The sequence below is a fragment of the Squalius cephalus genome (assembly GCF_949319135.1).
Source record: "Squalius cephalus genome assembly, chromosome: 6".
Classification (NCBI taxonomy): domain Eukaryota; kingdom Metazoa; phylum Chordata; class Actinopteri; order Cypriniformes; family Leuciscidae; genus Squalius; species Squalius cephalus.
This window is the reverse complement of record NC_137127.1, coordinates 47,095,196-47,108,761: the sequence shown is the minus strand read 5'-3', so window position 1 is coordinate 47,108,761 and position 13,566 is coordinate 47,095,196. Positions and strand designations below refer to the sequence as shown.

Here is a 13,566-nt window from a genome sequence, read left to right as displayed (position 1 = left end):
TTACATTCAAAGGAAATAAATCATTACTTTTATCAAGCAATGATGCATTAAACTCATAAAAAGTGACAGTAAAGACATTTACAGTATAATGTTACAAAATTATACCATTTCGGTAACACTTTACAATACGGTTCATTAGTTAACATTATGTTCATGTTAACTACCTTAGTTAACATGAACTAAGAATGAACAATTCTTCTACAGCATTTATTAATCTTAGTAAATATTAATTTCAACATTTACTAATACACTATTAAAATCAAAGGTTGTATTTGTTAACATTAGTTAATGCTCTGTGAACTAACATGAACAAACAATGATCAGCTGTATTTTTATTAACTAACATTAACAAGGATTAATAAATACAGTAACAAATGTATTGCTCATTGTTAGTTCATGTTAGTTCATACATTAATGGTAACTAATGAACCTTATTGTAAAGTGTTACCACTATTTCAAATAAATGCTGTTCTTGTTTAACTTTCTATTAATCAAAGAATCCTGAAAAATAAAATGTATCACGATTTCAAAAATCTGAAGCAGCGCAACTGTTTTCAACACTGATAATAATCATAAATGTTTCTTGATAATGTTATGCTGTGTTTTATAACTGAATACGTTTCTTCTCCAGGTTTAATCAGTCTCGTCATCTTCATCTTTACATGCCGGCAGGACTCGGGATTCTGGCCGCCATCACATCCATCATCTATTACCACAACATCGAGACCTCCAACTTCCCCAAGCTGCTTATAGGTATAATAAACCATTCCAGATTCACATCAGTGCAGTTATTATTATCATCCCTGAGATAAACACGTAATGTTGTCAAATACTGGCAGTGAACAGACAGTAGGCTCTTATTCTATATGGCAAGGCAATTCTGTCAGGACCACTATCGTCAAATACGATTGGCAATTAGCATACAGTTTGGATTGGCGGTATGGTTCTGTTCTGGGCGAGAACTCCCTGCGCATCCATGCAGCCTAGCATGAATAAGAGCAGCAATAACCCTCCTTGGGGTAAACAGAACAGAACCAACATGAATGTATGCAGATATCATTTATTCTGATTCAAGGGGAATCAGAATGCCAAATCCTGGAGTTGGGGAGGGAGGAGGGTAATTATTTTCTGAGAAACGAGAGGAGCTGGGGATGGAGGAGGGTAATTATCTCCTGAGAAACGAGAGGAGCTGGGGAGGGAGGAGGGTAATTATCTCCTGAGAAACAAGAGGAGCTGGGGAGGGAGGAGGGTCATTAGCTCCTGAGAAACAAGAGGAGCTGGGGAGGGAGGAGGGTAATTAGCTCCTGAGAAACGAGAGGAGCTGGGGAGGGAGGAGGGTCATTAGCTCCTGAGAAACGAGAGGAGCTGGGGAGGGAGGAGGGTCATTAGCTCCTGAGAAACGAGAGGAGCTGGGGAGGGAGGAGGGTAATTATCTCCTGAGAAATGAGAGGAGCTCGGGGAGGGAGGAGGGTAATTAGCTCCTGAGAAACGAGAGGAGCTGGGGAGGGAGGAGGGTCATTAGCTCCTGAGAAACGAGAGGAGCTGGGGAGGGAGGAGGGTAATTATCTCCTGAGAAACGAGAGGAGCTGGGGAGGGAGGAGGGTCATTAGCTCCTGAGAAACGAGAGGAGCTGGGGAGGGAGGAGGGTAATTATCTCCTGAGAAATGAGAGGAGCTCGGGGAGGGAGGAGGGTAATCAGCTCCTCAGAAACGAGAGGAGCTGGGGATGGAGGAGGATAATTCGCTCCTGAAAAACGAGAGGAGCTGGGGATGGAGGAGGGTCATTATCTCCTGAGAAATGAGAGGAGCTCGGGGAGGGAGGAGGGTAATTAGCTCCTCAGAAACGAGAGGAGCTGGGGAGGGAGGAAGGTCATTATCTCCTGAGAAACGAGAGGAGCTGGGGAGGGAGGAGGGTAATCAGCTCCTCAGAAACGAGAGGAGCTGGGGATGGAGGAGGATAATTCGCTCCTGAAAAACGAGAGGAGCTGGGGATGGAGGAGGGTCATTATCTCCTGAGAAATGAGAGGAGCTCGGGGAGGGAGGAGGGTAATTAGCTCCTCAGAAACGAGAGGAGCTGGGGAGGGAGGAAGGTCATTATCTCCTGAGAAACGAGAGGAGCTGGGGAGGGAGGAGGGTAATTCGCTCCTGAAAAATGAGAGGAGCTGGGGATGGAGGAGGGTCGTTATCTCCTGAGAAACGAGAGGAGCTGGGGAGGGAGGAGGGTAATTCGCTCCTGAAAAACGAAAGGAGCTGGGGATGGAGGAGGGTCATTATCTCCTGAGAAACGAGAGGAGCTGGGGATGGAGGAGGGTCATTATCTCCTGAGAAACGAGAGGAGCTGGGGAGGGAGGAGGGTAATTATCTCCTGAGAAACGAGAGGAGCTGGGGAGGGAGGAGGGTAATTATCTCCTGAGAAACGAGAGGAGCTGTGGAGGGAGGAGGGTCATTAGCTCCTGAGAAACGAGAGGAGCTGGGGAGGGAGGAGGGTAATTAGCTCCTGAGAAACGAGAGGAGCTGGGGAGGGAGGAGGGTCATTAGCTCCTGAGAAACGAGTGGAGCTGTGGAGGGAGGAGGGTAATTAGCTCCTGAGAAACGAGAGGAGCTGGGGAGGGAGGAGGGTCATTAGCTCCTGAGAAACGAGTGGAGCTGGGGAGGGAGGAGGGTCATTAGCTCCTGAGAAACGAGAGGAGCTGGGGAGGGAGGAGGGTAATTAGCTCCTGAGAAACGAGAGGAGCTGGGGAGGGAGGAGGGTCATTAGCTCCTGAGAAACGAGTGGAGCTGTGGAGGGAGGAGGGTAATTAGCTCCTGAGAAACGAGAGGAGCTGGGGAGGGAGGAGGGTCATTAGCTCCTGAGAAACGAGTGGAGCTGGGGAGGGAGGAGGGTAATTAGCTCCTGAGAAACGAGAGGAGCTGGGGAGGGAGGAGGGTCATTAGCTCCTGAGAAACGAGTGGAGCTGTGGAGGGAGGAGGGTAATTATCTCCTGAGAAACGAGAGGAGCTGGGGAGGGAGGAGGGTAATTAGCTCCTGAGAAACGAGAGGAGCTGGGGAGGGAGGAGGGTCATTAGCTCCTGAGAAACGAGTGGAGCTGGGGAGGGAGGAGGGTCATTAGCTCCTGAGAAACGAGAGGAGCTGGGGAGAGAGGAGCTGGGGAGGGAGGAGGGTCATTAGCTCCTGAGAAACGAGTGGAGCTGTGGAGGGAGGAGGGTAATTATCTCCTGAGAAACGAGAGGAGCTGGGGATGGAGGAGGGTCATTATCTCCTGAGAAATGAGAGGAGTTGGGGATGGAGGAGGGTCATTATCTCCTGAGAAACGAGCGGAGTTAGGGATGGAGGAGGGTCATTATCTCCTGAGAAACCAGAGGAGTTAGGGATGGAGGAGGGTGATTAGCTCCTGAGAAACGAGAGGAGCTGGGGAGGGAGGAGGGTCATTAGCTCCTGAGAAACGAGTGGAGCTGGGGAGGGAGGAGGGTAATTAGCGCCTGGGAAACGAGAGGAGCTGGGGAGGGAGGAGGGTAATTAGCTCCTGAGAAACGAGAGGAGCTGGGGAGGGAGGAGGGTCATTATCTCCTGAGAAACGAGAGGAGCTGGGGAGGGAGGAGGGTAATTATCTCCTGAGAAACGAGAGGAGCTGGGGAGGGAGGAGGGTAATTAGCTCCTGAGAAACGAGAGGAGCTGGGGAGGGAGGAGGGTAATTAGCTCCTGAGAAACGAGAGGAGCTGGGGAGGGAGGAGGGTAATTATCTCCTGAGAAACGAGAGGAGCTGGGGAGGGAGGAGGGTCATTAGCTCCTGAGAAACGAGTGGAGTTGGGGAGGGAGGAGGGTAATTAGCTCCTGGGAAACGAGAGGAGCTGGGGAGGGAGGAGGGTAATTAGCTCCTGAGAAACGAGAGGAGCTGGGGAGGGAGGAGGGTCATTAGCTCCTGAGAAACGAGTGGAGCTGGGGAGGGAGGAGGGTAATTAGCTCCTGAGAAACGAGAGGAGCTGGGGATGGAGGAGGGTCATTATCTCCTGAGAAACGAGAGGAGTTGGGGATGGAGGAGGGTCATTATCTCCTGAGAAACCAGAGGAGTTAGGGATGGAGGAGGGTGATTAGCTCCTGAGAAACGAGAGGAGCTGGGGATGGAGGAGGGTAAATATCTCCTTAGAAACGAGAGGAGCTGGGGATGGAGGAGGGTAAATATCTCCTTAGAAACGAGAGGAGCTGGGGATGGAGGAGGGTAAATATCTCCTGAGAAACGAGAGGAGTTGGGGATGGAGGAGGGTCATTAGCTCCTGAGAAACGAGAGGAGCTGGGGAGGGAGGAGGGTAATTATCTCCTGAGAAACGAGAGGAGTTAGGGATGGAGGAGGGTGATTAGCTCCTGAGAAACGAGAGGAGCTGGGGATGGAGGAGGGTAAATATCTCCTGAGAAACGAGAGGAGTTAGGGATGGAGGAGGGTGATTAGCTCCTGAGAAACGAGAGGAGCTGGGGATGGAGGAGGGTAAATATCTCCTTAGAAACGAGAGGAGCTGGGGATGGAGGAGGGTAAATATCTCCTGAGAAACGAGAGGAGTTGGGGATGGAGGAGGGTCATTAGCTCCTGAGAAACGAGAGGAGTTGGGGATGGAGGAGGGTCATTAGCTCCTGAGAAACGAGAGGAGTTGGGGAGGGAGGACGGTAATTTGCTCCTGAGAAACGCGATAGCTGCTGATAATACTGAAGGAGCTTATATATGTATACAGTGATAGGCGTCGTATTCCTATAGGTAGACATGGATCAGCTGAGAGTCACTGATGCGAGCTTGACTAACGTGACCTGCCAGAAATGACCGCACACTTGATGTTTATTTATATAGCACATTTCATACACTATGGCAATTCAAAGTGCTTTACACAGAAAGGAATTAAAATAATCACAAAATAAAAGCAAGGAAAATGAAAAACAGTTATAAAAGGGATTAAAAGAGATATATGATACAGTTATAAAATAGACTGTAAACAGTAAAAGAGTAAAAAGATGATACATAGATACACAGACCTATGGAAATATTCCTCTTCCTATCCAGCACTGCTGATCTATTGGACTTTGGCCTTTATCACCAAAACCATCAAGTTTGTGAAGTACGATTCTCACGGCATCGGGCCGAGACAGCTGCGGTTCTGCATCACGGGACTCCTGGCGCTCCTGTACGGGCTTCTGCTAGGGGTCGAGGTCAACGTGATCCTGCGCAGGGTGAGTGTGGGATCCGGGAATATAGCAGGAATATCTGGGATATCTGTTTCTGGTGTTTAATGGAACTGTCTATGACTCTATGCTTATTGCTTTTTTAAATGCTGTTGACTTCAGAAGTGCCATGCACAAGAAAGAAAAAAAAAAAAAAAAAAAATGGCACAATTATTGCAATTAGGATATAGTTTCAGTTCAGTAGTTTCACTTAAATGACAAATTATAGGTCATTTTCATTGCTATTTAAGTGAAATTACTAAACTTAAATATACGAGCTTGATAAAAATGATCATTCAAGAAGAAAATTTCAGATGGCACTATATACATATATATAAGTTTCATAAGTTCATAAGTTTATAAGTTTGGGATCAGTAATAAGTCTCTTATGCTCACCAAGGCTACATTTATTTGATTAAACATACAAAAAAAGAGTAATATTGTTAAATATTATGACAATTTAAAATAACTTTAAAATAACGTTTTCTATTTGAATATATTTTAAAATATATTTTACTCCTGTGATCAAAGCTGAATTTTCAGCATCATTACTCCAGTCTTCAGTGTCACGTGATCCTTCAGAAATCACTCTAATATGATGATCTGATGCTCAAGAAACATTTTTGATTATTATCAAAGTTGAAAACAGTTGTGGGCGATTATTTTTTCAGGATTCTTTGATGAATAGAAAGTTCTATTTTATTTATTTGAAATAGAATCTTTTTTAACATTATATGTCTTTACTGTCACTTTTGATCAATTTAATGCGTCCTTGCTGAATAAAAGTATTGATTTAATTTATTTCTCAAAAAAAAAAATTCTTACTGACCCCACACATTTGAACGGTAGAGCACATATACTGTATATCTTTCCTTTTACAACTGAAATTATCTGGCAGAAAACAACATTATAACACTTTACAATAAAGTCCCATTTTTAATGCATTAACTACCATTGAGCAAAACATTTGCTGCAGAATGTATTAATCTTGTTAACATCAAGCAATAAAAATACAGCTGTTCATTGTAAGTTCCTGTTAGCTCATTAAATAAAATTAACAAACACAACTTTTGATTTGAACAATGTATTAGTAAGTGTCGAACTGAACATAACCTACGATTAATAAATGCTTTAGGTGCATTTTTCATTAATAAATGGAACCTTATTGTAAAGTGTTACCAAAAAATAAATAAATAAATATTAATATGTATTTGTAGCTTGTCTGAGAAAATGCCTCGTAATCATTCTCCTCCATGTCAGACATCAAATGTATCCATGAGGACATCATCGCTTTAAGTCCGGCATGATCCGCTCTGTGTGTTGCGTAATAGCCCTGCTGTGGCTCGATGTGAGATTAAAATGCTGAGAACCTGCACTTCTGTAGTTTACAGCTGAATCAAATGACCACGCAACTCACAATCAACTTCTGTTGACGCAAATCCCTCACTCTTCTCTTGCTTCGCTAAGCTGTTTATCGGGACGCTTGTGTTCTGTTGCTTCTGAGGAGAGCGGAGGCTCACTCCAGGTCTTGAACCTATGACTGCTTAAAAATTAATGTGCATAACTCATCACTGAGGATAATCCCGTCTCGTAACCGTACCGTGTTCGGCCTCACATTATTAGAATAAAGTTTTGGGAAATTACCAGATGGGGAAAAAACAGCTAGGCTACATACTTACAAATTACAGTTTGCCAAGAAATATTATACATCATCTGTTTTTGGACATAAATACAATTTTTGTGATACAATAAGAATTGTATTGTGTTGCAATTTTATACATTTAAAATATATGAACTAATATAATAATCAAGATTATTGTTAATTAATAATCATGTACTTTTCAATTGCTTTAGTATGTTAGTCAACACATCAAAATAAGTGTAAAGCACAGAAGATTATTAAACAATTACGCAAAATGTACTTTAAAGTACAACTTTTAATTATTACAAAGTGCACTTTATAAAAGTGTACTTAAGCGTGTTAAAAAACATCCATGAAGTGTTTTAAGATTTATGATTTGAAGTACACTACAAGTGCGCATTGAGAACATTTGAGTGCACTTCTTTTTCACAAGGGATTTCTTCAAAACAGTCAAATGGAGGTCTTATATACTTATATACTGTTATGAACATCTTTTCCAACCATAGCATCAACTTTGCAAAGGACATAGACTTATATGCGCTCATCGATGCTCTATGCGTCTAAATAGGAGAGAATCCCTGCATCCATGTTCCAACATTAAGTGAAAAACTTTCCAAAACCGCAGCAGCAAAATGATTGTTGATGTTTTTGAGATGGAAATGCACATAAAGCTGTCGAAGCTTCACTAATGCCTGTGTTCTCGTTGGGTTTCAGCGCTACATGTGGTTTGCGTTTCCCACGGAGGTGAAGCCACCCGATGATCTTCAGGATCTGGGCGTTCGGTTCCTCCAGCCTTTCGTAAACCTGCTGTCGAAGAGCACGTACTGGTGGATGAACACCTTCATCACATCTGCACACCAGCGGCCCATCGACCTGAAAACCATCGGCAAGCTGCCCATATCCATGAGGGCTCTCACCAACTACCAGAGGCTCCGCAAGGCCTTCGACGCGCAAACGGTGCGTTCATTCCTTCACTGCGTCAGAGGAATCCGTATAACATTACGAAGTTTCACTTTATTCTATTGAGACTGATTTATGATTTATGATTTAGCCAGTGCTGGGTAGATTTACTTTTAAAGGGGGGGTGAAATGCTCATTTTCACTCAATCTCCTGTTAATCTTGAGTACCTATAGAGTAGTATTGCATCCTTCATATCTCCAAAAAGTCTTTAGTTTTATTATATTTATAAAAGAACGATAGGCTGTACCGAGTCTTTCCGGAAAAAACCGAGCGGCTGGAGGCGGGCCCTGTGGGCGAAGCTAAAGCTGTGCTAACACGCCGAGTTAGTAACAACACACAGAGACAATAGAAGCAGTTTTACTCACCGAACCTTTATCATTGTGACTGCTCGATCCTTAAGCATTAGACGATCTGCAAATCCGTCGATCTGGGCTTTGTTTATAAAACAATCATCGTCGAAATGCAGGGAACAAACAGTCTACACAACTCCGTTTATGCTCAGGAAAACAAACTCCATCCACGGGTTCCTTAACTCCGGGTTCTTTGGGAATCTGTGCAGGGTTGTCTTGCCCTGGCAACCAAAAACACACTTCTTTGGTGACATTGGCTTCCCAAAAGCCGGGCAGGGCGCTTTGATGGCGAACTGCTTTCGCTCTCTTGCTCTGGTCTACGAGTGCGCGCGCGCCCGCGATCTTACCGGAGAAGTGCCCTTAGGACCCATATAAGGAAATTCCGTTACATCTGACGTCACACATACCCATACTCGAAAAAAACTTTCCGAAACTTGTGACAAACCGGAAGGACAATTTTTGGCACAGAAATACTCCTTCAAACATACAATTTAATTTTTGAAACTTTGTCCATGTTTAGCATGGGAATCCAACTCTTTAACAGTGTAAAAAACTCAGTATGCATGAAATAGCATTTCACCCCCCCTTTAAATTGTAGTCAATTACAGATTCCAAATTAGAAAAATTACAAAAGTTGTAGATTATCCAGATTACTCTACTAGATTACTCTTTATGGTAATGTATTCTGACTACTTTTTGATTACTTTTTAGAATTATTTTATCGCATTGATTTTAACATAATAATCTTGTACCATATTGATATAAAAATACAAAAAGAAAGAAAATATATTCCATTCAGAAAAATTTACTTTGTTTTATTATTATTATTATTATTATTGACTTCATTTAATATTGACTTTATTATTAACTTAAAATATAAGTGCTTGCTTCAAGTAAATATATTAGGGCAAAGCTGACAAAAGAAAGTTGGATCCCTGCATTGTATATCAATATATAACGTATGAAATCACGTGCATTTGTAAATTTTAATGTGTTTGAAAGACAAAAGCCTTACAGAGACAGTAATTCATGGTTGAGTGATAATTCAAATAATAATTAATGAGTTTGTCAGGATGAATAAAAAATTCAAAAGACCAGCGTTTATTTGAAACATTTGTAACATTACAAATGTCTTTACTGTCACTTTTGATCAATTTAATGCATCCTTGAATATTATTTTTTTTTATTCTTTTTAACACTTTTGAATGGTATTATACAACATAATGAAGAAAATTGTGTCATACAACTGTATTTACTGCATGTAGATATTCGTAGTCGTTATGATCGTCAAGTGAACTGTTTAGAAATCACTTTTAAAGGGGTGGTTGATTATGATTTGACTTTTCTAACTTTAGTTAGTGTGTAATGTTGCTGTTTGATCATAAACAACATCTGCAAAGTTACAACGCTCAAAGTTCAAAGCAAAGGGAGATATTTGATTTTAAAGAAATTGCTTTTTAAGGACTACAACAAACGGCTGGTAGAGACTACACGACATTATAGTGACATCACCAACCATAGAATTTACATAAACCCGCCCCCGGGAACGTGATTTATAGATTATCATGACAGAATATGCTAATCAATGACTAGAAGATAACTACACATCAGCTTCATAAATTCATCAACTAACCGTTCAGAAATGTCCTGTTGCTTCTACATGTTGTCACTTCTTCTAGAGTCTCTCCATCATTGACTCCGGTTTGAACATAAAAGGCTAAAAGTTTCTGAAGTGTTCAGTGCGTGTGTGTGAGAGGTAAAAGGACACAAGCTGTTGAATCTCCGCCCCCTGTGCCGGGAACAGCAGCTCATTTGCATTTAAAGGGACAGACATATAAGAGGAGAGATATAAAAATACCTGTAGGGTATTTTGAGCTAAAACTTCACACACACACATTGGGGACATCAGAGACTTATTTTACATCTTGTGAAAAGGGCATTATACCACCGCTTTAAAGTTTGAGTTTGATGCATTGTGGAATGTTACAAACTCTTAATCGAAAAATACAGTGAATACAGACATAACATTTATGATATCACTCAAATTGTGCGCTGGTTCATGAAAGGTCAGCGATGTATAATCTGGATTTCAGGGAAGAGCTGCATGTACGCAGACATTACATAAGTTTAAACAGCAGGATCTCTTTCTCTGCCAAAATCAGAGATCTGCAAACTTTCTTTTTTTCTTTTTTTTGTGTCAGAACCCTCCTGTTGTTTTGTAGACGTGCACTTGTATAACCAGACTGCGTATGTCCCGAATACAGCACAATTGCTTTTATCCCCTTTGTTCTGAAAAAACAGACGGGACTCCAGAAACACTTCAGATTAAGCCCCTTATGTAAGTAAGATATGGTAGAAAATGTGTTTGGGTGTGGATTTTACATAATCTGTGCATCAGTTACTAAATTACCAGTTTAGAGGTTATTAAAATTAAATAGTCAGCGAATCTCATAATCTGCGTCTGTCATCACCGCTGGCTCATCTGTCATCTCTTTCACACACTTCTAGCCAAAATAACTTTGAATTTGGTTACATGTCATTTTTTTTCCAAAATAACTTGCGAGATGTGTGATATCCCATTATGTAAGCAAAGTCAACAGTGATTACAAGGTGTTTGGTTTCATTTCTTCACTTATTTCATTTCTTTGTGATCTAATTGATGACTAGTTTATTATTGGGCTAGGGTTTAGACGTCTATTAAATTTTCACTAAATGGCCGAATTTTGCCTTATTTTAGCCTAGACGTCAGGGCTGTGTTCGGACGGCTATTAGACGTCTTTTAAACACAAAATTGCTGGGAATCTGCGTCTGTCATCTCCGCTGGTTAACCGCTCATCTCTCTCTCTCATGTGTGTGTGCAGGAGGACGGGCCGGTCCCGCTGAAGGGCTCGAGGTGGATCTGGCGTTCCCTTCGGCTGGCGTTCGGCAGACGTCTGGTGCTCAGCATCACCTTCCGCTTCATGGCGGATCTGCTGGGCTTCGCCGGGCCGCTCTGCATCTCGGGGATCGTTCATCACGTCAGCAGTGACAATCACAGCGCTCTGCCTCCGGTACCAATGCAAATATTACAGTACTTACAGTGGCCCCAACAGGTGTTTGGACAGTTAAACCATACTTAAGGTCCTTGCACACTGAGTCCGAAATTTTTGCACGTTAAAAAATAAATGCGACCTCACTTTGTGTCAATCACGTTTACACACTGCCTCCGAAACTTTCGTCCGCCATAAAAAAATCGGATCGGATTCGATTTTCTGCGTTTTTTGCATCCGTAACTTCAGACTCAGTGTGCACGGACCTTTAAAAATTGCCTGGACGTCATTGCATTCCATAACTAAACATAAAATCAAGGGGCGTCCAATTATTGATGTCCAACTCATGTTTGATTTGAGAGCTGCATGGAACTGGAATAAAGTTCATGAGTAAAACTGACTTGTTTAGTGCTTTTCCATCCTTTTCAGAAAGATTTTATGGGAACAATTTACAGTGTCTAAGGCTCCATTAGTTAAACTCTCTGAGGGTTTGTCATGGTGATGGATATGGCAGTGTTGATATGTTTGGTCTTGGCGAATAGATCTGCTACGCTGATTCTGTTATATAATATACATGAAAATACCCGTATCAGATCTATACAGGTGGAGCTGGGGAGGTGGAGGGTTTCTGAAAAACTGCTTACAGCACATATAGAACCGATTTATTAGTTAAGAAGCAAGCTCATTGTCCAATCAGCTCGAGCCGTGTTAGATGATGTCATTGTGTTCAGATCAGCCTGCGCCATCTAGAGTTTCACGACTGAACTATATATTTACCTACATTAGTTAACGTGAACTTATAATGAAATGTTTTTTTTTTTTTTTACAAAGCATTTATTAATCTTAGTTAATGTTAATACATTAATTAATGTTAACAAAGATAAATAAATAGTCTACCTTAACAAATGTATTGCTTATTGTTAATGCATTTACTAATGTTAAGTAATGGGAACTTATTGTAACGTGTTAAAAAGAGCATAAATATTCTTTAAAATTCTTGATTTTTGTGTTTCACTTGAAAAAAAAAAAAGATGTGTGACTTCAGTGTCCAAGTAACCTTACAAAGTTGGACCATGATATGTTTAAAGACCTATTTGCATTTTAAAATAATTTGGAATAATATTTTTGCCCCTTTCCAGTATTAATGTATTTTTTGGAGAGCAACAAGAAAGCATTATAGTGTTAGTAAGTTCCAGTGCAACAGCTGGTGCTGTTCTGTGACATCTGTATCCCTGAAGCGCCAGCGTTTAAATTTTACCTCTTTGAATGTGTAGTATCCATGTTCCTGACAAACACTCAGGACAATTGCTTTGCGTTTCAGTTCAGTACTTGTCAAATCTGATTGTGTGCCGCTGCATAATATTTGTCACTTGATATGGAAATGGTTTATGGAAAACCTGATTTTGAAACAAGTTCATATTACTTTCTTCTGAAATGTTTTGTTGCTAATTTGTAGGTGCACAATTTCTCTTGCTAAAAATACATGATTCTCTATTTTTACACAAGGAAGATGATGTTTATCTCTTCACATGATCAGTTTGAACACACTTAAGTGGCTTCAAGAGCACAGAAATGGCTTTGATAGCTTTGAGATGGCTGAGGTATATTGCATGCTATTATGACTGTGTGCTCTTGAGCTTTAATGAATATGGGGAGTTTTGCATTCAAATCACATTATTTTCCCCATATTCTCCATTGTTGCGGCTCCTCTCTTCCCAGTCTGTCAGTAACGCTCTGTTTACTTCCTGTGTCTATAAAGCCCCTCCTTCTGAAAAGCACACTGTGCTCTGATTGGTCGGCTGGAGCAGTGTGTTGTGATTGGTCGAGCGCATCGAGTGTGTTTGGGAAATGACCCGACTCTTACCATAACCACCAGTTTAACACACTATTAACTAACTCAACCAGTCCCCGCCCCTTTATTCTGCGTATGAATTATTATAATGAGGAATATTGTGATGTTCGTTCCCGGAGGAAACTCAAGACTACAATGGAGGCGTTTCAGGAGTTCAGAAACACTGACACTGATATAGAGAAGAACTGGAGCTCTGCAGAGCTTTTTCATGCTCAAACGGCAACATTAAAGAAAAGTCATTAAATTATGGGGTGGAGTGTGACCTGGACATGTTTCTTCAAGATTCACCCATTTATCAATATTTGACACACTTCACACACACACACTCTTTTTCACTCTGTGTCTTTATAGGTGAAGCTGCTTGGAGTGCACTTCATCTCCTCGGAGGCGTTCTTGGCGAATGCGTATGTTCTCGCTGTTCTGCTGTTTCTGGCCCTGTTGCTGCAGAGAACTTTCCTACAGGCCTCGTATTATGTGGCCATTGAGACCGGGATAAAACTCAGAGGAGCCATTCAGGTATGATTAATAAA

The 13,566-nt window shown here is 41.7% G+C and overlaps 1 protein-coding gene across 2 annotated transcripts in view; it reads left to right on the top strand.

The window, feature by feature from the left end:
- The window catches only part of abcc8b (ATP-binding cassette, sub-family C (CFTR/MRP), member 8b), an 82,576-nt gene that overhangs the window by 4,005 nt on the left and 65,005 nt on the right, over positions 1–13,566 (top strand). For both annotated transcript variants that reach the window (XM_079873332.1, XM_079873331.1), the window contains exons 4-8: positions 632–753; positions 5,045–5,211; positions 7,559–7,801; positions 11,017–11,205; positions 13,388–13,552. In XM_079873332.1, the coding sequence (XP_079729458.1) occupies positions 632–753; positions 5,045–5,211; positions 7,559–7,801; positions 11,017–11,205; positions 13,388–13,552 (886 nt within the window). The remainder of the gene's footprint in view (positions 1–631; positions 754–5,044; positions 5,212–7,558; positions 7,802–11,016; positions 11,206–13,387; positions 13,553–13,566) is intronic.